At 39.7% G+C, this 25690-nt stretch overlaps 2 protein-coding genes across 2 annotated transcripts in view; one reads left to right on the top strand and one right to left on the bottom strand.

Annotated features, from left to right (window-relative positions):
* The window catches only part of LOC145806379 (receptor-like protein 6), a 118042-nt gene that overhangs the window by 6442 nt on the left and 85910 nt on the right, over positions 1-25690 (bottom strand). The window lies entirely within an intron of this gene.
* LOC145806377 (uncharacterized) lies at positions 22505-24406 on the top strand. The gene is made up of 2 exons (XM_082903184.1): positions 22505-23137; positions 23247-24406. Exons 1-2 carry the CDS (start codon positions 22666-22668, stop codon positions 24167-24169), a joined length of 1395 nt encoding a protein of 464 aa, XP_082759310.1. The 5' UTR covers positions 22505-22665; the 3' UTR covers positions 24170-24406.

Below are 25690 nucleotides of genomic sequence, written 5' to 3'. Positions count from 1 at the left end.
CACACCTGGGAAGAGATGAAAGAAAAGAGAGATTAAAAAATAGAGAGATGTATGTTAAGAGAAAAGTAAGAAAAGGGCTTTGAGAGAAAAATAGAGCATGAGTGCCGAGTGATTTGAGAGACACATGTGAGAAAGGGTGGGAAACAATACCTGAAGAAGTAGCGGACTCCTCACGAATCTGGTAGTCTCTCCCCGATGAAAGGCATCTAAGCCCATCAAGGTCTCGGCCAGCGCCAAACCAATGTAACTCTTACCTTCTTTCAAACGTTGGGCCACTTCGATCAACCGAATGTTGGATCTACTGAAACTTGGGGCAAGAACGAAATGTGCAAGCATACATAAGCAGAGGGCATGTTATCGAAAACCTCGCTAGAGAAGGTCGCCTCTGTCATCGATATCGGAGAATTGATGAATCACGCTGGGTATGTCTAGCTCTCCATTGTGGCCAAAGACTGAGCCTTATGCAGAGTAAGCCCACACATCCGTCCCAAAGCTTGGGCATGGCCAAAACGGGGCTGAGGCATGATTTCCTCATCGCACTAGGATTTCATTAATGCTTGAAATTCTTCAAGGGTCGGGCATATTTCTTGTCCCCCGAAGCGAAAGACATGTGTAATCGGGTCCTAGAATCACGCCACGACATGGAGGAACAAAAAACAATGTGGCGTACGGTTCAACGAAAAAAGTGCATTTATGCCGAAATCCCGAAATTTACCTTTTTTATGCCGTCTAAAATGGCTATCCAATCCGTGAGCTTTTTGGCAAAGGATGGCTCCATTTGTGGAAGAAATTGCAGTTGAAATGAGGCCCTGGAGAAGAAATCACAAAGCTGAACCTTTTGTAGAAGATAAGGTTGTGAGTGGAAGACAACTGTCAACAATCTGGAGGTTACTTACATTGGTGGCCGCCGGCCACTAATGGTGGCCGGCAGGCTACTTTGGTGGCCAGTAGGCCACCTCCTCTGGCCGACAACTTTTCTTGGTGGCTGACAATCCCTCTTTCTGGCCGGCCGTTCACCTGTGTACTGGGCAGTGTTGGCAACATGTGTTTTGTCTCGATCTTTGTGTTTTGAGGTCTTGTTTTGAGTCTTTTTTATTTTAGAAGGTGTGTTTATATTTGTATTTGAGTTGTTGTTGCTTTGTTTATTGATTTGTATTTTGTATTTCATATTTTGGTTATTGGTTGGCTCATTACCCGATTAAGAACATCGTGCCAATACAAGTGTTCAGTGTTCATTTTCAAATTCAATTCCATGTCCATTTCAATGCAAATATGATGCTCATGATGCAAAAATGACAACACTTTTCATAAAAACTATGAGGTTTTATTATGATCATGGTTTTTACAAAAGAGAAGTACAAGTTTCAAAGAAAAATAAAACCTATATGAAGCTATACATCTGCTAATGCTACCCAACAAAAAGAAACTAAGCAAAAAAGTACAAAAAAATCAGCGCCAGTCGCCTCAGGCCTGAAATGCCCTCTTCGTCCTCTTCCTCGGAGGGGAGGACTTGAGAGCACTATCTCCAGCAGCACCGCTGTCAGAATTAGACTCTGAACCAGAACCGGTATCATCTCTTCTCTCTGTCTTAGAGTCCTCCTCGACGTCGCCTCAGCTCTCGAACCCCGAGCCAATATCATTGTCTCTACTCTAGGTTGACTCAAAATGTTGACTCGCTGCCTCTTCGGAGTCACTAGTCTCAGCATCGTCATCGCTCAAGATGGGCTCTGAAGGACTGCTCTGGCCTCGGGTGCCCCTATCTTTGCCTCGACTGTGGCTCACATCTAGGCCATGAGCTGGGGCTTGTCTCTCTCTCCTCCATGCTGCTAGAGGAGGTGCTACCGGTGTTGGTGCTGCTGATGCCGTTGGTGCCATCGGTGCAGATGGAATTTGAAAAAAATAGTTGTTAACATATCAGCTACAGTGTATGTATCAGATATAGGTATAGTATGTAGAAATCAGATGTAGTATGAGTACAGTGTATGAGTGCAGTGTATCAGTGCAGTTTGGGAAAGACTACGATTGAAATGCTAGTGTATAAGTGGAAATATGATAACATGAAGCACAAACTGAAAGAAATTACCTGGATACCGTGCTCTTCTGCACCGTACTCATCAAGGAAGCCACCAGCTCAAAGAGGCTCCCCGTATACTCTATAGATGCCTGCAAGTGCATCTAGATGATCAATGTCTAGAATAAAAATATCTGAAGTAGAAATGTGTGGGTGCAAATGATAAAGTGTAGTCCATGCCTGCGACGAGCCTCGAACTCCGACAAGCTCATGTCCAGCCTCTGCTGACTCGATCGGGATCTGGTAAGCAATCCCAGTAGGCCGCCAGCATGTGAGCACAGTGGGAAGCTCCGACCAACAAATAATCTGCCCAATAGGGAGAACCCCTCTAGCATGGGCCCTAATCGCTCGAACCGCCTCGCCTGCTGCAGGAGCCCCTGCCCCTTCGCCTGCGTAAGCGCCTGTCAGAAGTGGCATAAGGTACGTCTGAATAAAGGTCATGTAATCGTCTTCTTCTCTGAAGAAGTCAGCGTCTAAGCCTACCATGAATTGAATGACTGCGTCAATAGATAGGCTGTCCGCTGTCTTCATAGACTTTGGGGGTGGCATCGGAATGATTAGATTAGGCAAGCTCACAATTTGGTGAACAAATCTCTCGCTCAAGAACCAATCCTGGCAGACTGGGCCCTCTAGCAGAATCTAAAAGCGCGATGTGCCCTAGGCTCTTACGTACTGGTTCCGCATCCCGGCCGGCATCATGGCCCAAGGCTGCCATGCGATCTGTACATAGAGAATGTACAGGTTGTTAGTTATCGTCAGTTGCCAAAGTGTGAATTAGAGCAGTTATAAAGAAAAAATAATTGTGAGTTTCGAGTTACCTCGGTGGCGACCACAGTGTCAAAGTAATGGCGGAAGAAGGCAAAGGTCTCACGACTCCAGTGCTGACACCGACCATTGTACTGTCTCGAATAGGAAACCACCAGGGATAGCTCTTCCATAGGCTTTGGAGCAAGGGCTGAAAAATACACATAAACCCAAAGCTGCAAGAAAAGTGCAGTGATATGTTATTAACGACATGAACAGATATAGAAAGTGCAAAGCAGAAAACGCAGAGCATGAATAGATACAAAAAGTGCAAAGTAGAAAACACAGAGCATAAATAGATACAGAAAGTGTAAAGTAGAAAGCACAGCCTGAACAGATATAGAAAGTGCAAAGCAGAAAGCAAAGGTGTTGAACAGATATAAAGCAAAAAATGTGAAATGGAAAGTGTAAAGTGCAAAGAAGAAACTGAAATGCATACCTTCCAGGCTCGCCAATAACCACCGATCTGCTCTCCCCTCCTGCGGGAGGTAGAGCTCGTATAGCCATATAGGGTGGCGAGGTCAACTCCGCCCCAGTTGTAGAAGCATACTCGGAAAAGGGTCACCAGGGCACTCAACAAATACAAACCCATGGTGTTCCACCTGTTCGAAAATAAGGTGGTACCCAGGACAAACATCAGGAAGCCCTGGGCATACTATTTCATCTCCTCCAGCATCTCGGGCTCGCTCCCTCGGAACTGCTCGGCAAACCAACTGTATCACACTATGGCTGGCCGACACAGAGATGGGTGCGCTCCCAACAGGTTGATTCAAGCAGCCTCCCACTCCCCCATGTTTGTGTCAAAGGGGATCGGATCGTCTCTTATTCCTAAGCCTGTGATCATGGCAAAGTCGTAGGGAGTCATCGTTATCTCTTCAGCAGTAGAGAGGTGGAAGGAGTTGGTAGTGTCCCACCACCTCTACACTAGCGCTCCTAGAAGGGGGCGGCTTGCTATGACATGTGTCAGACCAGAGCAAAAAAGGCCGAAGTCGGTCTTATCGACAATGCCACGGACCCCGGCAGGGAGCTCGTCGTACCAATCCCTCGTTGTCGTCGCTCCGTACCCTCTGTAGGCATGAGAGTCTCCCTGTGATAAAGAACAGGTGAATCAGATGAAAAGCAGTGAAAAAATATAGTTAGATGAAAGGCAGTGCAAGAAATGCAGTTAAAAGAAAGGCAGGAATGCATGAAAACATAGTTCATACCTCAGTGGCGCTGGATGAAAGGTGGAAGGCCGGCTCCCTCAGCAGGAGGTCCTTTGGTACACCGCGAGCAAAGTCATTGAAATGCCTAATACCTCCAGGTGGTAATATATGTGTGCGGGGATGATATCTCGCCAGATCGAAGGGCCGCACTCTCAATGGTAACGGCTCTGGCTCAAACTCGAACACAAACTCCGCCTCAAGGTCAGCCTCAATGCCCTTAGCCACTTCGTCAGCCTCAGCAACTACCGACTCCTCTACCTCGACAACGGGTGGAAATGCATGTGTAACATCTAGAGGAGCTCCGTTGTGTGGAATCTCATCCGCTATCTAGAAAATGGGTGAAAAGTAGGTGACAATTGAAGAAAATTGGAGAAAAAATGGTAAACTTGGAAAAAGTCAACCCTAGGAGAGAGAAAATGGGAGAAAAAGTTAGAGCCCGAGAAAGTTCACAAAACCCAAGAAAAACTCAAGGGGAACAAGCCTAAAGTGGTGAAAATCTGAGAAAAAGTGACGAAATCAAAATCTAATCGGTTCAAAATATAGAGGACTAAGAGGGTTTTACGAAAAAAGTTTGCGTGGGGCAGTAAAAAACGCGTATAAAGCACGGATCTAGAGAGAGAAAGTACCTAGAGAGAAGGAGAGGGTTTTCGAGCTTAGAGAAGTGAGGAAATGAAGTTTGAGATGGTATACTTAAAGACTCGAGGTAAAAAGTCAATTTTGCACCTAATTTGCCATCGATAGCCAGCAGGCCACCATTGGTGGCTGGCACGCCAGGCCAGAAAGGGTTTTTGCTGGCCGAAAAGTGGCCATCAGCTTCTTCTGGTGGCCAGCAGGTGGCCGGTGGCTCTCAAGTAGGTCCTGGTGCTGTTTTGTGCTTTTACTTCCTAAGTAATGTATAGAAGATTATACTTCAAAAGCTTGCAGCTGCAATCCGGTGTGTGAACGTGTCCCACTTGTTACAATGAACGAGGTGTATCCTTTTGAACATGTTGTAATTCCTCTGAGAGGTAAATCGAAGGTTGTCATCGAATATCATTTTATTCATTTTTGTTAAATTACGCTTTTGTTCTCTTCTGTTACATAGAATATGCATTTCACATATATGTATGCTGCATACGTGTCTTGCATCATTTATGATTTGTACGTAGAACAAGCTGTCAATTTTGCATAGAATATGCTTTTGTTTCTTGCGTAGAATAAGCCTTCAAGTTAACATCATACGTTGGTTGTCCATCTTGCATGGAATATGCTTCACGCATCTATCGCACACGTTCACTTTGTGCATCTATCGCACACCTCTCTATTTTATCTCGGGACGCATGAAGCGCAACCTCAAGTGATTTTTCTTGTTTCTCAGAATGCGTGAAGTGTAACCCTAGGCGTGTTTTATCTCGGGACGCGTGAAGTGCAAGCCCGAGCAGTTTTTCTTATTTCTCAAGACGCGTGAAGTGCAACCCTGGGCATGTTTTATCTTGGGACACGTGAAGCATGAGCCTGAGCAGTTTTCTTGTATCTCAGGACGAGTGAAGCGTGGCCCTGGGCATGTTTTATCTCGGGGTGTGTAAAGTGCGAGCCCGAGCGATTTCTCTTGTATCTCAGGACGCATGAAGCGCGGCTTTGGGTGTGTTTTATCTCGGGACGCATGAAGCGCAAGCCTGAGCGGTTTTCTTGTATCTCAGGACGCGTGAAGCGTGGCCCTGGGCATGTTTTATCTTGGGATGCCTGAAGCGCAAGCCCAAGCGGTTTCTCTTGTATCTCAGGATACGTGAAGCTTGGCTTTAGGCGTATTTTATCTCTGGAGGCGTGAAGCGTGAGCCCGAGCAGTTTCTCTTGTATCTTACGATGCGTGAAATGTGGCCTTGGGCGTGTTTTATCTCGGGACGCGTGAGGTGCAAGCCCAAGCGATTTTTCTTGTATCTCAGAATGTGTGAAGCACGACCTTAAGCGGTTTTTATCTCGGGACACATGAAATGTGACCTCGAGTGGTTTTCATTCCTCTGTTTCGCAGGACGCGTGAAGCAGCTCTGGGCGTATTTTATCTCGGAACGCATGAAGTGCGAGCCCAGGCGGTTTTTTATTTCTTAGGACGCGTATAGCGCGACCTTGGGCGTGTTTTATCTTGTGACGCATGAAGCGCGAGCCCAAATGATTTTTCTTGTTTCTCTAGATGCATGAAGCATGAGCCCGAGCGATTTTCTCTTATCTCAGGATGCGTGAAGCGTGACCTTGAGCGGTTTTCATCTCAGGACGCGTGAAACAAAACCCCGAGCAATTTTCATTTCTCAGTTTCTCAGGATGCATGAAGTGTGTTTTGGATCTTTTTGTAGGCAACCTGTGTTGGTTTTAAGCTTAAAGCTACTCATTTATATGTTATCTTGCTTGTTGCATTTGTTATCGCTTATTGCATTATCTCGCATGATCATGAGTACTCAAAATAGCCAGCTTCGCAAAGCATGTGAGTCCAGCTTTCAAAGTTTTTTGTGCATATTATTTGCATCTTGTCCCAGAACTACGCTAGTTTGATTCCTTGCAAGGGGATACATAGGCAGCCTGCAGGCGCAACCATTTATTTCTATCTTTATTGTTTGTCAAAGTCTTACGGCCTTGTCAAAATGGGTCGTCTTCGGGCTTTGACATTTACTCATGTCATTTCATGACTTCGAATTCTGTCAAAGAGGGGCAACTGTAGACTTCTCGTTTTTGACGGCCTTTACAACTTGGATATCGTCGCTTCCACACCCAATGATGAATCTATATGCTTGTTAAGTGCTCAAAGTCCTTAGCAAAATGCCACAGCTTTGAGCCTTTCAAACCCACACCCCTGTTGCCTTGTTTTTAGACCAAAACCTTGGATTTTAAAGCCTACAATGGGCTGTCGGCCATTGCTCATGGTTGCCGGCCACAAGTGATGGCCTGCCGGCCACCATTAGTGGTCATGCCTTTTCTAGATATTTTGTGCCAGCTGTTTGCACAAATGCTTGCATTTGCTCCCACATGTATAGTTAGATGTTTCTGAGGGAGTTTCATGTTTCTCTACATATAGAGGGCCTCTTCTCTTGCCATAGGGTTAGAAAAATTTTGGAGCAAAATTTTTCCTCTCTCTCTCTACAATTCTCTCTCTCTCTTGCAAATTTCTTCACCTTTGCCTATACACTCTTAACCAAACCTCTCCACATTTGAGTTCTTGATGGTGTGTTTGCCTTGTTGTATTGCTTGAAAGTGATCTCCTCTTCAAGAGGTATAAAGCTTTGTCTCTTTACTTGTTGTATTTACTCTTTTTCTTACTATTTTCCAACTATTTTTGGACTGTAAAAACTCTGTACTTTTGGACTGAAACTTGGGTTTTAAGGCCAATAAAGGTTGAGGGGTGGTTCACCATACTTTACACTTTACTTCCAAGGTCTTTACCATTGTGTTTCCCACCTTTACACTATCTTTTTTTGAGCTTTTAAACACTGATTTTGAGAGTTATTTGCATGGCTAAAATTATGTTTTGAAGTCCAAAATTAGAGGGGTTAGCCTCCCCTCCTTATGTTTTGCTTACTAGCCTAGCATGATTCATGTTTTAGCTTATTATTTTAACTATTTTTGCCTTAATTTCAGCATGTTTTAGGACTTATTTAAGACTGTTTTAGGACTATTTTTAAGTGTTTGTTACGTTTGAGCTTTGCTTTCCATGCTTGTAGTGTAATTGTTCTCATAAGGTTGGTGTTTTAGGCATTAGACACCATCTTCTTTGAGTTGATAGTGTTTATTTATGGCTTTCCATACTTGTGATCACTCTTAATCACCTCTGCAACCTCCTTCCTTTCTTGGCTTTTGTTTTGCTTTGAAAGTAGTTTCAAACTACTTATTTGTTTAAGCATGAGATTGATATGTCATGCTTAATGGTTTAATCGCTTTAGGGATTCATTACCAACGGTATGATGTCTCTTTCATACTCATAGTAACTCTTGGTTTGAGCCATCTTTCCATTAGAGGACTTAAATTCACCTTTGGACTCAATTGACTAAAGAATGGATGGTAATCTAAAATGAAGTAATAAAATTGAGGCTAAAAAGGTGTAAGATAATAACTTGTTTGGGTTCAATCAGATGTTAATTGAACCCTTGAGTCTTGAGTCATTTCATACTTATTAGTGATGAAAACGATTCAAGATTCATTGTCAACTACTTACCTTGATCTTTCATGATAGAGAGGTGGTTTTGAGAGTCTTGTTTTGTTGCATTCATTGAATTTGCACACTTGATTCATAAGCCATCATGCAATGAAATTGCATCCATTGGTGGTTTGTAAATCAAATTTACTACTCATTTGAGCTGTTCAAATGAAAATGAGGGGTACATTGTGCAAACAAATCCTTGAGAAAACACTGTCTTTGCTCTGTTTACTCTCTATTACAGCAGGACAACCCAGTCAGCTATGGCTGGCAGGCCATCATCAGTGGATGGCAAGCCCTCTGCTGGCCACCAGTGCAAAATTAAGCAGTGTCCTTTTGAAGCAGAACAGAGTTGGTCTGGAGGTGGAATTCAGTGCAAATGTTCTACTATGTAACAGAGGCATTCAGCAGCAGAAACAGTGACTTTTTCGGGTGAAACCCGCATTCATGCATGAGCCCTCCGTCAATCCTCGGGATCCGTGTTATAAATATATTAACATTGTGATTAAAATAGTGGCTTCGTAATTAATTGGTTAGAATAGCTAATTCGTCTCGTGTTGTAATTATTTTTAATTAGCTAGATTAGTTAATTAATTAGTTCATTTGTTGTTGTAATAATTAGTTAAAGTAGCTTAGCTAAATTATTCATTTGGTTTGTAATAGTTAATTAATTAGCTTAGCGCTTTAATTAGTTAGCTAGTTAGTTCATTCGGACTCTCCTTCGTGAGAGCGCAATGTTGTAATAACGTGCATGTCTTTAACCCCACGTCTTTCTCCCTTTTATTTACTACCTTATGATGGTTAGTTTAAGGCATCATGTTTTGTTTAGTATACTTCATGTTTTGCATCCACTTGTATTGCATGTGTCGATGCTCGGTTCATCATTCTAACTTGCATTGTTAGTTTAATACTTCTTTGAATACGTCCTCAGACCGCGTGCTATCAAATTGATTCATATGTCATATTAATAGCCGAGCCTAGTAATTACATATCGCGCGTGTTGCATTAGTCATATTGCATAGTTAGGAATCATGCATTTTTCTAACTTGTTTCTCTTATTGGCTTGGAGTATTAGGTGAGCCTTTACTTGTTTTAGCATGTCGTATGTTGATGTTGCCATGTTTAGCATGCTTGCCATGAGGCTAAGTGCTTAGTTGATAATTGTTTGAATGCTTGTAAATGAAGGCTAATTGCTTGAATTGGAATAATTTGAGTAATGTTCATATGCGATCACTTTTCAAGTGGTACATGTTTCGAAACAAATTTCAAAATGAACATAAGCCAAGTGTTCCAATTCTTGCAAATTAGTCTATACTTGTGTGTATGCGCATCACATAGTAATGCTAGCTTAATAAACTGAAACAAGAGCATATAATGTAAATAAGATTCATATCATGATTAGTAAAGGCCAATCTTTGATCGGGCGAGCGGGGGTGCTCAATTCATGACCTTCCCCTCTCGTACCTGAGTTCTTGAGCCGAGATAATCTTGGTGATGACGGACACGTGGCCTTTGGCACGAGTCATGGGTTTTCTAAATTTTTCAAAAACATTTAGGTGGCGACTCTGTATCTGGCAAAGCAGTCCATTTTTGGCAATTTGATTCAAAATTGATTTTCTAAAAGATTTGCCGGATTGGGACTCTTTGGTGTTTATCTATTTCACATTGCACTTGTGGAATCAGATTCAGAATCGCGGGAGTCCGATACAGTAGGGCTTATTCGACTTCCAAAAGGGGGCACAAAAAAATCGAGCTACACTTAGTCAATTTCATGTTCGAATGTCGTTAAGGCCTTCAATTCGCATATTGAAACAAAAATTCAGACAGATATTCCTACGTCAGACAGATATAAGCACAATTAACACAAAACACATGCAATAAACTCAGAATTTCTTCTTAATTACTCATTAGGCATTCTTAATCATGGTTTATTGCCTAATCATAATCGGGGTTATTAAAGCCACCTCCTCAACAACATTTGTATAATGAAGTAGACCATGGTACACAGAATGCACAGTTGGAACATGAGCCCGTTCAGATTAATAGGAACCAGATAATGAAGGTCATTCAAGAGATATTTGGCCCAGGCCTAAGGAGGCCTAATAGGCGAATGTTTAGAAAACCACATCCCCCATGGGTAGATGCACTTCCATTCAGTAGGAACTACAAAGTCCCTGAGTTTTCTTTATTTATTGGGGAAAGAAAAACAATCCATCATTGAGTATATAGGTAGATTTACCTTGGAATGTGGGGATATTAGGAATAATGTCAACTTAAAACACAGATTTTTTCCACGTTCACTGTCAAAAGTAACCATTACATGATTCATTAATTTGCTAGATAATTCAATTAATAATTGGCAAAAAATGGAAGGCCAATTTCATGCTCAATTCTAAAGAACTGAACCTGAAGTAACCATGGTAGACTTGTCCAAATTTAAACAAAAACAAGAGGAATCTACAGAACAATACATTGTGTGACAACCCTACCGCGCATAGTATTCTGTATTTAATTAATTGATTATGGAGATTTGAATTTTAGTTGCATGCTATTCTATTTTGGAATTCATAAGCATTATTGAGTCTAATTCGTATATGATTTTGTTAAGGATTTATTTCGGAATTAGAAATTGAAGGCCTAGGTGGCTTAAGAAGGTAAATTGATGAGTGGAATCAGTTTAATTTCATGTATTGAACCATATGGAAGTTTAATTAAATATTTGATTCAGTTTAGTAAAATTAAGATTTGATTAAATTGAGTTCTAATTGGAATTAATTAAGTAATTAAGTTATGAGGATTGTGAATTGTAATTATTCTGAATTGGAATTGCTTGTGAGGTGTCTAATTTGTATATGTAATTTATTGAGAGGAATTTTGATTTTGATCAGGAATTGAAGACTTTAACGATTTGAGAAATCAAAATTGATGAGGTTAATAAGTTTAGTGTAATATTTGAAGCCTTTTGGGAGTTTGATTAAAAATCTGATTCAGATTGATAAACTTAACTACGATTAATTGCACCTTAATTGGGGGTTAATTAGACCAATTGAGTTATCTAGAAATTATGATTAATTAAGACTAAATATGATTTGATTAAGCTAAACCTATTCATGTGATTAATTATGAAGTGGTGTGTGGAGGATTATAGCCTTGTGTGTGTATGTAAATGGATGTGTTGAAGCCCCAAAGTGTGTGCACATGTGCATTGTGCTGAGTGTGTGTGTGTGTGTGTATTACTTGGCTGATGACTTCTCAAAGTCAAGAGAGGGGGATTCATTTGCTATGTGTGTTGGAGAGTGTAGAGAAAAAGGAGAGTTCAAGTTAAAGAGAGAGTGTGAGAGTTGGAGAGCTCATCTTAGAGAGAGAAATCTATTTTGTGCTGGAAATTGATGGAGAAATAGAAAGCTAAGGAAGAAATCAATTACCTCTTTACCTTCTCCTTCTACCTCTCTTAGGGTTTTTCCGAAGGCGCAGCTCGGGGCGGGGGAGGGGGGCTCCGGCCTCCGGCAGCCTCTCCCCTCATTTCTGCCCCTCATCTCTTTCGTTTGTCTTGTCCTTTGGCTCAATAATAATTTGGAAGCTTAGTCTTTCCATTTCTACCTCCATGTGAGGTCCTTTTCCTCTTCTTGGTGGGAACTCTACTCTTTATCCTCACTCTTCTCAGATTTCCCCAATCAGGGCCTCATCGGATCTGCTGATCTCATCCTCCGTCCTCCGTCGGCGTTACCTCCACCCTACCAAATCTGTCGGATCGTCCGTCTCCTTTGTGTGTTGGGCATCAGATCTGCTCCTACTACCACATCTCCACCACCAGTTTTTGTCATGGATTTTGGGATGGAGGTCCTTCCTTTTCTGTTTGTCTTTTTTGGTTTTTGCTTATGGTTTTGTGGTCATCTGTGCTTGGATTGTGACTTTCCAAACTTTGTGGTTGAAATATATGATTTATTCAGACAGGCTCTATTGTCGATTTTGATCGACTCTGCTTTTGCAGTATGAGTCCGAGCACAACATGATGTGCGTCTGAATATTTTGCATATTTTTTCTCCAGAGTGCTTCTTGTAATTTTCTTTATTTTGTTTTGGTGTAAGCTTGGTTGTTTGATGGCCCTTGTAATTTCCATTTTTGGCATCCATTAATGGATTTCTACTGATCAAAAAAAAAAAAAAGAAGGAAGAAATCAATTAAACTTGCTGAAATTTAAGCTTAAGGAATGGAAATTATGCTTGATTTGTGTAGAATCTTCATATTATACTTGAGATTGAGAAGGGTTTGGGATTATATTCATGAAATTAGAAGGAAATTAGATAGTTGATGAAGAAATTAAGCTATAATGAAAAGATAAGGAAGATTACATTATGTTCATCATTTTAATTTGAGTTTTGGAATTGCATGCATGAGAGCTTATCTTTTGTTTATTTACATAAAATTTCAATAAGTTCATACTCTTAATTTCATGGATTTATGCATTTAATTTCATGTTTTGAAAATCAAGAGAAAAGAATTGGAAAATCTTTGCATGCATGAAGATTTGATTTAAGTTTTGTTGAGTAAATAATTTCGAAATGGTTATGTATTTGTGTTTTCCAAAGTATTTTCATGTTTTGAGTAAGCCATGCGTGGCCCCAAGTTTTGAAAATGTGTTTGATGCCATTTTTGCTGCATTTCGGAGCCTAGAATTTTACAAACCTCACAAGCGGTATAGTCACTGCTCGAGCACACGTAGTAAGCATCCAGTATTTTTGCAAACAGCACAGTTTGTAAGAGTGACCAAAGTTCTGCTCAAGCAGTCAGGCTTATTTCAGCATGTTTTGGGAAATTACATCTTGTTCGTATTTTCATCCTCATCTCTTTTTGAGCATTCCTAGGCATGATTATGGCTCATTTAGGATTAATAAGTTAATAACCAACATAAGATAACTAGTTAAAGAAGCAAAGTAAGGCCTCGTTTGGGAACCCTCTCTTTTAGTCAAAAAGTCAAAAAATTACTAAATTAGCCAAAAAGCCAACAACCCATACCAAAAATTCAAAAATTCTCTTTTCTCTCTACTTTTTGCACATCTTTTCGTAAAAAGTCAAAAAGTCATCCCAAACATACTAGTTTTTTTTAGCTCATATTTTAGCCAAATAGCCAAAAAGTTACTAAATTAGCATGTTCCCAAATGAGGCCTAAGAATTCAGTTTATTTGAGAAAAAAGAACAAGAGAAATAAGATTCGATCAGAAGAATAATATAATGTTGCAATATGTATGGTTACGTGCAATGTGTAGATTGGAACATCAAGGTAGAACATTGAACTAGTCAAGGTGAGTAATATCTTTGTAAAGATATTTTTGTATAAATGATTTTGAAAATGCTATGGCATGGGATGTTTTACGAAATTTGTATATTGCATTTGAGATGTTCCAATATGATAATTTTTTCGAAATTATGTTCTTAAGTATCTATTTTGAAACGTTATGAAATGTTATGTTTTCTGAAATCATGTTTTGCTATGAATAAATGAATTCCTCATTTGATAATTTATTGTGACATCCTTAAATGAATTCTCTATGAATGATATGTCGAACATGAGGTCATTCTGTCTTATTTGTTATAAGTTGGGCTAGAGGTCATTCTATACAGCCGTTATATATATATATTGGACCCGAGGTCATTCTGCTATATGTTGGACCATAGGTCATTTTGTACAGCTGTTGTATATTGGACCAGAGGTTGTCCTGCCATGTATTGGACCAGAGGTCGTTCTGCTATGTATTGGACCAGAGGTTGTTCTTCTTAGTAATGAACCAGAGGTCATTCTGTCAAGTTTAAATATGTTTAATGCTATTGAGAATGATCACATCATCTGATAATCTTTGAAAGGTTTGATAAGTTTTCTGAATAATATGCTTCGAATAACGTAATGTATGTAATTATGAAAATTTTGATGAATTTTATGTATTACATATTTCTGAAAATGTTTTTGTCCATGATAAGAATGTTTTTTTTTTATTTAAATTTTTTATTAATATGGAACTCATTCATTAATCCTTTACATTAATGCTACTCACTGGGCTTCAAGCTCACCCCCTTCCCCTATCTATGTAGGTGAGCATCAGGAGGATCGACATTAGATTCTACTTGGAGTCACCCTTTTCGTGAAGACCATCCGAAGATGTGCCTCTGTATTGAGGCATTAACTTTTACTTTTGTTCAAGCTTTAGTTATGTCAAGTTTTGTTAAGTCATATATGTGATCTTGGGATGTATAAGATAAATGTCTATATGTATTATAAGTGTGTTATGAACTATTTTAATTATTTTTGTTTATTCCATATATGCACTACTCAATGGACAACGTTATTTTTGTTTTACTTCCGCTTTGAGCCTCGATATTATTTAAATATTTTCTGATTTGGTTAAGAGGTCGTAGGTGATCTAGGATTATTGGCCGGTCACCGCTCTAACCTCTAGGGACGAGTTGGGGTCATGACACATTGATAAGTTTATAAGGCTAGAAATAGATGCCATGTTTATGTGCTTGAGATAGAGGCAATCAGATTGGCACAAAATGGCCTAGATTTTGAGCTAAAGAAAGAAATTTGAGGGAATGAAGTTTAGCGACCTGTTTATTCTGGCGGATCATCTTTTCATCATGTTTGATTTGGGGACTTTCTTCTCCTCTTCTCTATTTGATGTATGAATTTTCTTATCCTAATATATTTGCTTTATCATGTTTATGTGGTATTTTGTTAGATATGATTTTTAAAGAAATTTGGGGATTTCAATATATATATATATATATGTTAGCATATCACCCCGTGCTATACATGGGATAAAATAATATATTATTTATTAAAAATAAGATAATTATATTTAATTTTTTTATATTTTGTTTCTCTTAAATAAAATTTGATATATAAATTTAAAGGTTTTTGTTTTAAATGTTCCTTTACTATAATATAATATATAGATAGGTAGATGTTAAATACTAAAAAAAAAAAAAAAAAATCAAAATTTCTACACAATAGTCATATTGCGTGTGAGTCTCATATAGTATCAGTTCTATTCATATAATTATTGTGTAAAATATTTGATAAATTTGTTTAGACTTTGAAGAAGTTGTTTGAGAATTAATTTTTTAATAATTTTTTGACTTTTTAATTACAATATGAGGCGAAAAAATTAATTAAAACTTTAGCAATTAATTATTTTAAAATTATCATTTTTATTAATTAATTAATTATAATTATCTCATAATTAATTAATTAAAACTTTTAAAATTTAACCTATATTGAATTGAAGCATGCACAATACTATAATATTAAATAGGATGGGAGTATAAGATTCACTTTATTTGAGTAAAATAACTCATTTGTTTCCTTATTTTTCCAATGTATGATTATCAAATAAAAGATAGCCAATGGTGATTTTCTTAATTGTTTAAAATTAAGAAAATTAAGAAAATTAATATGAGATTTTGAAACTCTCACAAGACTCCTCACTCAATGGGATGAGAGTATAAGATTTACTTTATATGAGTAAAATAACTCTTTTTTTTTTTTTTACTTCTTTTCCTGATGTGGGATTATCAACTAAAAGTATAAAATCGCTAAAATCGCGGTTAAACTAACGAATCAATCAAATCAAAAATGATTTAGCCTAATCGGCTAGGTCATAATTAATTAATTAAAATTTTTAAAATTTAAACTATGTTGAATTGAAACATACACAGCACTACAATATTAAATGGGATGGAAGTATAAGATTCACTTAATACGAGTAAAACAACTCACTTTTAAGTCAATGAAGATTTTCTTAATTGTTTAAAATTAAGAAAATCAAGAAAATTAATATGTGATATTGAAACTCTTACAATACTCCTGACTAAATGGGATGGAAGTATAAGATTAACTTTATATAAGTAAAAACAACTCATTTTTTTCCTTATTTTCCCGATGTGGGATTATCAAACGAAAGTTAGCTAATGGAGATTTTCTTAATTGTTTAAAATTAAGAAAATTAGAATAAGAATTTGGAGCTCCTAGAAGGCTTCTCACTAAAAAGTCAATTTTCCTTATACAGTATATATAGATGTAGATAATACAAAACTAGGGCTTGCCCTTCTGTTTGTCTAAATCTCAAAGTTTTCCTCTTTAATAGATAATGGATGCTTGAATTTCATAGTTTGGTTATTAATTTGGCAAAACCCTGATTTTCTTGCTCAAATCCTAAAATATTGAGAATTGAAGAAAGATATGATTTGGAGAAATTGATGATATGTGATGAAAATTATGAACTATTTTGGGAATATTGGATATTATGGAAGTTTTGAGGATATTTGGAAATATTAATTTAGTTATGCTCTCGTATTACCTTTTTTGTGGAATACTTTGATATAAATAACTATTTTGGCAATCGATGGAGGATTGAATTGTTATGTTATAGAAATGAATTGGAATTAGGAAAAATTGAAATCATGCATTGCATAGTCATACTCATACTCATTCTTTTATTTATGTATATCATGGAACGTTTAGAGAAAAATGATGTTGAGAGCTTTTTAATACCCTTTGAAATCTTGTTGAATTGTTAAAGGTAAATAATGTGGTTAAATCCGGAATGTGTAGAATGGTTTGAAAATTGAATTAAGTTGGCTTGAGGTCCTTGGTGAAAATTTGGAAACTCGCGTGGAGTCAGGTGTCCTTCTAATTAATAGGCAGAGAATGTGAATTTTTAATAGTTCTGAATAGATTACTTGCAGACACATGCTTAGGAATTTCTCGTGTATTATTTACTATTTAATAATTGGTTTACTTGGAATTGAAAAGACTTGGAATTTATTGAAAAGTTTTTACATTGTTGCATTCGTGAACCGTGAAAACCTTTGAGCATGAATGTGTAAGGACCTGAATTTTTAGACAACTAATTAGTTTGACTAATAATTATATTAAGTCAGTTAACAGTGATTATTAAATTATCAAATTATAATGTTAATATCATCATGGTTAATGCCAATATTAGATTCCTTTAAATAAAAATTATTTATCTTTCTGTGATAAAAAAAAAAAATTGTATCTAAATATAGTTGTGGAAACTAAATGAGTTAAACAAATAATAACTAAGTTAGTAAGAGAATAGTAGGGAGCAAAATATCTGAGTGACTAGGTTATATATATATATTCAATTGATTTTTATTTTTGTACAAAAAATAAATAAAATAATAATAATAATAAGGGTTATATATATATATATACTAATATTGTATTGGCATCAATTTCAATTCAATTCAAAAAAAAAAGGGGGGGGTCAAATTGCAAGAAAAGTGGCTAATTGCCACTTCTTTTTCCCTAGGCTGCTCTGTTGTATGCAAGGCATGCTTGTTTTCCCAATTTCACACTCAACATCCCTAGAGAAGTAAGCATGGCATAGGATGGCAATTCCAAGCAAATAGAAATTTTTTTGCTAAAGAAAGGAAATAATAAAATAAAATAAAACAAAAAGTTGCTCCCATATTCCCTACATAAGGGACCTCACCATCAGCCATAATACATACACACGGCTGTGAAAGAAAAGAAAGAGTGGAGAGAAAGCAAGAGGGAAAGGAGAGAAGAGAGGAGAAGAAAGGCTCAACACTTGAGATTTTTCTTACTTCATTGAAGTAAGAATACTCAACCTCTATCTTCCCTTAGATGTTTTTCTTAACTAAATCTATACATTAAAAATATGCAAGAGTGTGTATTGATAATACACAAATGCTCAATGCATGTTACATTTGGATAGAATGATAATCTTATGATTATGTGATTTTATGTCCTTCTTACAAGTATGGATTAGGTGGTTTAGCTAATGATTTTGCCTTTTATGTGATCAAGTATTCTCCATTGGTGAATCAATTTTGCATGCTTATGAATTTGTGTTTACTCTTCATAAATATTATTTTCTATTATCACTAATGAAAATAAATATGAAGGATTAGAGTTTCACATGGGAATAATAGTAGGAAATATTTTTTTTAGTCTTGCATGTGATTTATGGTGGATACAAAGTGTGTTTTTCGCAAACTAATGAACTTCCAGCAAAACATATTTTTAGTCCGTTTTGAATAAACCCTAAACAAACTCTTGAGAACACTTTCATAAAATCTGAAACTACTGGAGTTAGTTTAACATGTTTTAATGGTGCTAGAATATTGAAGAAAATTATTTGACAACGTTTCATGGCCTGAATATATTTTTAACTTCATTGCTGTTTGGAGGCAACAGCAATGCTGACTTTACCAGGTCACCGTTTATTTCACAGAATGAATTTTCAAGTGATTCAAATCGGAAAAGTTAGATTTTTAAGTTACCTTTCAAATTCCGCTGGTTTCATAATTTTTTATTAAGTATTGAGAGAGAAATGCCAATTTTTCCAAAATGTAACAGAATCTGTCCAGTTTTCTTATAAAAATTATTTGACCATCTTCGACTGGTTTTCATTCTTCACACTCTTCTGGAAATATGTTCTAAACTCAAAAATTTAGCAAACTATTCTGACCATGCCTCTTTTCGACACCGTTTGAGGTCCCTTTTTATATTTTGAACATAGAACACCTGTGCTGGAGGTTAATGTAACTCACTGTCCCAAAAAACCAGTTTTCTTCCAAAAATTATTTCTCCATTTTAAAATCGTTTTTAGCCCTGGTATTCTCTCAAAATATTTTCCTAACTCGATGAACTAGCACCAGTTAAAATATTATAATGGGTGAACTTCGTTTGGTATGGGTTTCATATTTTTTTTTGTCTAACCATATAGTGCTGAAAGAAGAAGTGTGTGAATTCCTACAAAACTTTGTGATGAGTCCTAAGACACTCTATCATATTTATTTTGGTTGTCATACATGATTGTGTTGTTCTATATAAATATTATGACACAGTGGTTTTCAAACTAAAACTCGCACATGTATCAAAATGTGAATTTGACGAAGTAAAGAAACACGAAATTGAATAGATGCATTAAAGTTTACAAGTGATGGGATGAACCCAGTTTAGAATCTTTTACAAGTGATGGGATGAACCCGTGTGGTTGTCAACTCCTCTGCGACAACACTGCTGCCTCCGGCTTCGGATTGTCCGACATTGACCACACACGTCCGCCCACTCAACGCGACGTGTATGGTCTTGCCTAGCACTGCACAGCTCGTCGTCGGCCTTGAGTGTGCTTGTTTCATATCTACGACCCGTGCTTGTGCGTCTCACACTTGCGGCCTTGCCACTGCCTCTAGCTGCGGCTTGCTCCGGCTCCGGTTTGCACCATTTCTCGGTTGGCACTATTTCTCAGCTTCTTCTTTGTCATTGTTGGCTTAAATCTACTCCGTCAAATCTGTGGGTAAGTATATATATATATATAAATATATATTTTAATCTTGGTGTAAACTTTTTTGTAGAGTAAGCTTTTCAGAATTTCTAATTCCCATTTTTTTAGCTCAAAGACTTTGATACACTAAGCCTTAATATTGGTGATTTGAAATTCCAATGTGAGGCCTGAATTTGTTTGGATTTTGCAATTTTTGAAATAGGCTATGGGATTTATTTAAACGATTTTTCTGACTTGAAATTTGCCAAAGAAATTCTGGACTATTGCATAACTTGAACCATTGCTGCTGAATTTTGCCCTCGTAATAGAATATTTGCCACTTGAATTGAGTAAATAATATTGACTTGGGAGGAACACTCTTGTAATTCACATGACAATCCATTGAATCTTGCTACTGATGAGAAATGTAAAATACTTCGGATCTTGGGCCTGAAATTTGCTATTGAACTTTACTTTGTCCAAATTTTGAGTCTCGTATAAATTGGACCTTTAATATGGAACGTAGTGATTTTTTTTTTTTTTTTTTTTTTTTTTTTTTTTTGAGAAATTGACCCGATTGACATTGCACCTTTTATTGATGATAGAAACCGAAAATCTGTATGTTGATGATGCACCCATTGGTATTAAAATTTGTTGAGCTTGAAGAATACCCGAGAAAAAGAATTGTTGATGACTTCCGGGGTTGAACCTGTTGATGACTTCCGGGGTTGAACCTGTTGATGAACCCATCATGTAACTCTTGGTGTAAAAAAAAGAAAAAAAAAATTCCTCGTAGAATTTGTTGAATTCATGGACTCTCTGAGAAATGAATAGTTGATGCCGAAATTTCATTCGAATGTGTTGCTTTAATTCCAATATTCTGAATTTTAATATGGTCAACTCCTTGCTATTTATACCTGTTATTTCAGCCATATGTCTTCTCGAAAGAAACCCGTTGTCTCGGGGTCATCGGAACCGGCTCTCATGAAAGAGAGGGATGTACCTCCGGCATCTGAGTGGAGGAAATCTCCTTATTTTGGTCAGAAGGATCCCTTCTGGCGGGCGGCTACCTCCACCACTTCTCTTCTATCTCCGAAGGCGGCTCCATTATGTCTCACTGAGGACACTGACTCTGGACATGAGGCCCTCATTTCTCCTTCCTCAGTGCTACGCTTTTGGATTGAGCGGGGGGACTTTCCATACTGTTATCCTCAGTTCAAGGCCTTCTCAAACCCTCCTTTTGGTTGGCGGGAGTGGGTCGATGATGTCCTCTTGGACAAGAGCTTCTGTCAGCGGCTTCAAGAGGCCCGACTATTGATCCCAGTGAAAATATCTCGATCCCTATCCATCCGTCGCAACAATGCTAGCCTGGAAGCCATGGCTCTTCGGTGGAGCACCGAGACACACACCTTTATACTTGGCCAGCACGAGATGGGGCCCACCCTTGAGGATGTGTTCATGTTGCTGCGTCTGGAAGTGACCGGCCCTGATGCCTTCGACCCTGAGCAGACACCCCCCGAAGATGATTCTTTGATCCAATCTCTGAAGCTAAATCTTCAAACTTGTGGTCGGTGGAGTTCTGTTTTTGATGGTTCAGCGAGGAGGACTAGTCGAGTAAGGACGGACCGTGCCTCCTATACTGCATGGATCCGTCACTTCTTCAAGGATCTTCAGCCCTTGGCCAGAGATGCTGATCCTGACTCTCGGGAGTATGAAGCCGGTCCGATGTATGGCTCCAGGCTCTATTTCTTGGGATTTCTAGCTTGCTTCCTTTCATTCTTCATTCTTCCGAGCACACCTCCGGATTCCCTCAATCCTTTCGTCTTCCCCTTGGCAGTCAGGCTCTTTAGAGGAGATCGGATCCCTTTGGCTCCCCTATTTCTTGGGAATCTCTATTATCGGCTGGATCTACTACATCGAGATATGGTTCGCTCCGTGGGTCGATATGAGCCTGTCTCCTTCATTCACAGCCAGTTCCTACTTTGTTTCTTCTTCGAGAGGTTCCCAAAATTTGCCCCTGCTCCGACTGTATTCGAGGCGGAGGTTCTTCGGGAGATAATGGATAAAGATGGCATCCCCGTGCTCGATACTGATGGGTCTCGGACATTTGAGAAAGCGAAGTCTTGCCAGCCGTTGATTACACGTTGGTCACGTACCATTTCCACCTTATCCTTGAATACTCTGGTGGATGATCCCCGACGCTTTGTGGCACGGCCGTATGTATGCCCACCTATAGGTGTGGCCACACCGCTTATCTATCATGGTTCCTCCCGCTCGGTGTCCTTTCCTTTGCCGAAGAACATCCCTGCACCCTTTGTTGATATGCTGATTATGATCCGTCCGAGTTCATTACCGGTGTGGCATGAGGAAGGCGTTGATAGTGCCGTTTATAGGCCTAACCGTGTAGCATGTCAATTCGGGTTTGATCAATGTGCCCCGGGGCCAGCACCTCATTTATTATCATTTTCAGAGAGCTACGGGCGCTTCAGTCGCCGGCTTGTACACACCGTGCTTCCCATATCCGGCTCTTTGACGATGCCAGACTTGAGCCGAGTAGGGGGTTTCACCCCCTCTTTCAGGCGGTATTGGCAGAAGAATATCGATGCGTTTATTGCATTTGTCCAGAGCAGACCGACCGTATGTTTGCCTCCGCCGATTTATAAGAAGGATTCTTCTCTTCGGCTACCCGAGAGCCGAAAATCTGACCACATGTACGAGGGTTTCTTCACTTCATCTGCTCCAACTGACCCTTCTGCTCGGGCATCTGCTTCTAGCTTGGCAATTACTTCTCCAGAGCCAGTCCCTTTGAATAAGGCCTCTGGTCCTCGGACGACCCGCCTTAAGAAGATGGCTCACAAGAGGACTTCTGATGCCAGTCCTTCCGCTCCTAGCCTTTCCAAAAGGCTTCATGAGGTACCCGAAATTCTTGATTTGAAGCTACTTTCCTTCTTGCGACTATACCTTCTAAAATGAAAACTTTTATTTGCCCATGTTGTGTAGGATCCTGCGGTTGTTGACGTTCTCGGTACCGTGGCTCCTGGCCATGCTGCCTCCCCCAGGCCGGACTCAGACTTGGACGACACCCTCCCTTTGTCTGCAAGACTTGTGAAGATGTGCACCCCTCGTATAGCAGTTATAGATGACGATGATGATGAGGCTGAGTCCTCCGATCATTTTTGTGACCTTATTCCACGCACGCGTCGTCATCGCCCTACCGTAGCTGAGGAGGAGCACTACCTTGGTGACGAGTTTATTGGGGCTCACCGTTCTGATGTTGAGATTGCTGGAGGGACTGATGCCACAGAAATTGATGTCGCGGGCCATGCTTCTAGAAGCGATGTAGAGATGAGGTGCGCCTCTGGGAATGGTGTGGAGGTGGATGTGCTAGAGATCTCTGAGACTCGCTCTGGCACTTATGGTGATTCTCATCCTCCGGCCCTCCTTCCTTCTTCAGGGATGACTGCTACTGTTCAGGCTTCATCAGACATTGAGATCGATCAGGTGGTCTCTACACGACCAAGTGACTTTGTTGATGCTAGGAGTCCTTCAGTTGCCCCTGCTTTGCATATTGATTCTCCCTCTGGTAATCTTTCTTTCTGAAGTTTGTCATTTACTTATATCTGTGAGAAATCTTTACTTAAATGACTTTCCTGTTCCCTACCTCTAATAAGGCCTTCTTATCTTTTCTTCAGTGTTAGCTGCTAACGGGGTCTTGCCTTCACCTACCTCAGACTCTGCTCCAGTGTTAGCTGCTACCGGGGTCCTGCCTTCACCTGCCTCGGACTCTGCTCCAGTGTTAGCTGTTACCGGGGTCCCGTCTTCACCTGCCCCGGACTCTACTCCGACTCTCTTTGTAACTCCTCACGGTTCTCCTTCTCAAGGGGGAACACCTGCCTTTGAGACGACTGCCAGAGGTTCTTCATCGCCAGTGCCTTCGAATATTTTGGATTTGAATCTCAGTGATTTCCACATTGATAGTGATGCTTTTGGTCTTTCCCCTTATCGTTCGGCATTCTCAGGCTCGGGACCTCTGCCGGGAGTTACCCCTCCGGGTGGTTCATCTAACCCGATAGACATTGGGGAGATTCCTGAGACTAGCAGTTTTCCGGCCCCAATTCCTCCTTCGACTTCTGGCAAAGTATCATTTCTCCATTATTGGGTAGCTCCTGAGTTTGCTTCAGTTCTACAGCTTGTGCATTCAAGTTACCCGGAGACCTTTGCTTCATTTGCTTGCCAGTGTCCACTCATTCAGACTGCTCTTCTCGAGTCTTTTGCCACTATCTTATATAGCTTGGACACGCAACGGTTGTGTGACCTTAATGGAAAAGTAGTCGAGACGGCGTATCAGGGGATCTCTGACATGGAGCGTCACCAAGTGGACTTATCATGGCTTCGGAAGCGCCTGGATATAGCTTCGAACGCCAGTCATCGGCTGGAACTTATGTCTGTGCTTGCCTCTTATCGCACCTCTATAGATGAGACAAAGGCAACTCTTCGTGAACTTGAGTCGGGTTATGCTCGGGCCTTGGAGACTTTAGAGGCACACTCTACTGTTTGTCCTCCAGATGTAGATGTGACGGGCAGCTTCTTCGAGGGTGTCTTTAGGAAAGATTGAGTTTTTTTTTTTTTTTTTTTTTTATATCATTACTTTCTTGCCCCTTTCGATAAAAATGTTTTATCTAGGACAATGTAATGAAATGACAAAATTTTTGTTGTTTGGATATTTTCGCATTGTTTTCTCATTCTACTTGATAAAATATTTATTTCGAATGATAGAACAATCATATGCACATGTTTATAAAAGCTGAAATATTCTCATTAGTTCTTCAACTTTCTTGACAAAAGCATAATAGATTCACTGTAAGTGATGGGATAAAACATACACCATAGAGAAAACCAGCTTCTTCATAACGCAAGGGAAATACAACCTTTAGACAAAGTAAGAAAGTGAAAATGAATTTCAACATAGATGAGTCCAACTATGGGTAGTAATGCTTGATAAACTTTGCATTGAGCGGGCCAGTTCGGAAGCCATCTTCAACCCTTACAAGTTTGTAGTACCCGCTTGAGCTCGCCCGAACCACCTTGTAGGGCCCTTCCCATTTTGGAGAAAACTTGGGCAAAGGCTGTCCTCGCATGATTGGGTCTACAATCTTCCATACTAGATCACCTTCTTCAAACTTCCTTGGTATCACAGTCTGGTTATAGGCTCGGGCGATGGACTCATGATACCTTTCCATGACTTTTGCAGCTCTGTCATGCTTTTCCTCTAATGCTTCCAATCTGGTGGTTCGAGGCTCCAATACCATCCCCGAGGCGAGAGCCATTCGAGCAGATGGCGTTTCCAACTCTATAAGTAACACTGCCTCGGACCCATACACAAGGGAGTAAGGAGCTGCTTGAGTTGGCTTTCTCTTCGAAGTGCGATACGCCCACAGGGCTACTATCAACTGTTCGGACCAAGTCCCCCCAAACTCATCCATCATCTTGCTCAGAATCCTTATCAGTGTCTTGTTTGTGGCTTCCGCTTGCCCGTTCCCTTTTGGATAGTAGGGTGTGGATTTGTGATGCTTCACTTGGTAAGTCTCTAGGAGGCTCTTCACATATTTGTTTATGAAGGGAGTGCCGTTATCCGAGAGGATGGTGTTTGGTACTCCAAATCGGCAAATGATATTCTCCTTGATGAAGTTCGCAACTGCAGGCCCCGTAGCGTTCTTCAGAGGAATTGCTTCGACCCACTTTGTACTCAATTCTGTGGCTGCGAGAATCCACTTGTACCCCTTAGAAGATGTGGAGATGGGCCCTATCAGATCAAAAGCCCAGGTATGGAACGGCCATGGCGTTCGGATACTATGCAGGTCTACAGCTGGAGCATGGATCAAATTTCCGTGTTTCTGACAAGTCTGGCACCTCTTCACGTGATGGGATGCATCTGACTCCATGGTCGGCCAGTAATACCCAAGGTGTATAAGTTGCTCGAACAGCCGAGCCCCTCCTTGATGTTCAATCTCGTGGGCTCTTCCGAGGACTAGATCTGACTCCTCCTTGGAGAGACATCTCAGGGGAGTGCCCTCAATACTTCTTCTATACAGCTTGTCCTGATCAAGAAAGTACCGCCTCGCTCTCCTCTTGAGGT

This window comes from Camellia sinensis, chromosome 13 (genome assembly GCF_055761805.1).
Source record: "Camellia sinensis isolate YWXY chromosome 13, ASM5576180v1, whole genome shotgun sequence".
In the NCBI taxonomy this organism is placed as follows: domain Eukaryota; kingdom Viridiplantae; phylum Streptophyta; class Magnoliopsida; order Ericales; family Theaceae; genus Camellia; species Camellia sinensis.
Note: the sequence above shows the minus strand (reverse complement) of the source record. Positions and strands in the feature narration are given on the sequence as shown.

Coding starts and splice junctions, on each gene's coding strand:
- LOC145806377 (XM_082903184.1), top strand. CDS start 22,666: ATGTGCACCCCTCGTATAGCAGTTATAGATGACGATGATGATGAGGCT. Junction 23,138..23,246: donor GCATATTGATTCTCCCTCTG/GTAATCTTTCTT, acceptor TCTTTTCTTCAG/TGTTAGCTGCTAACGGGGTC.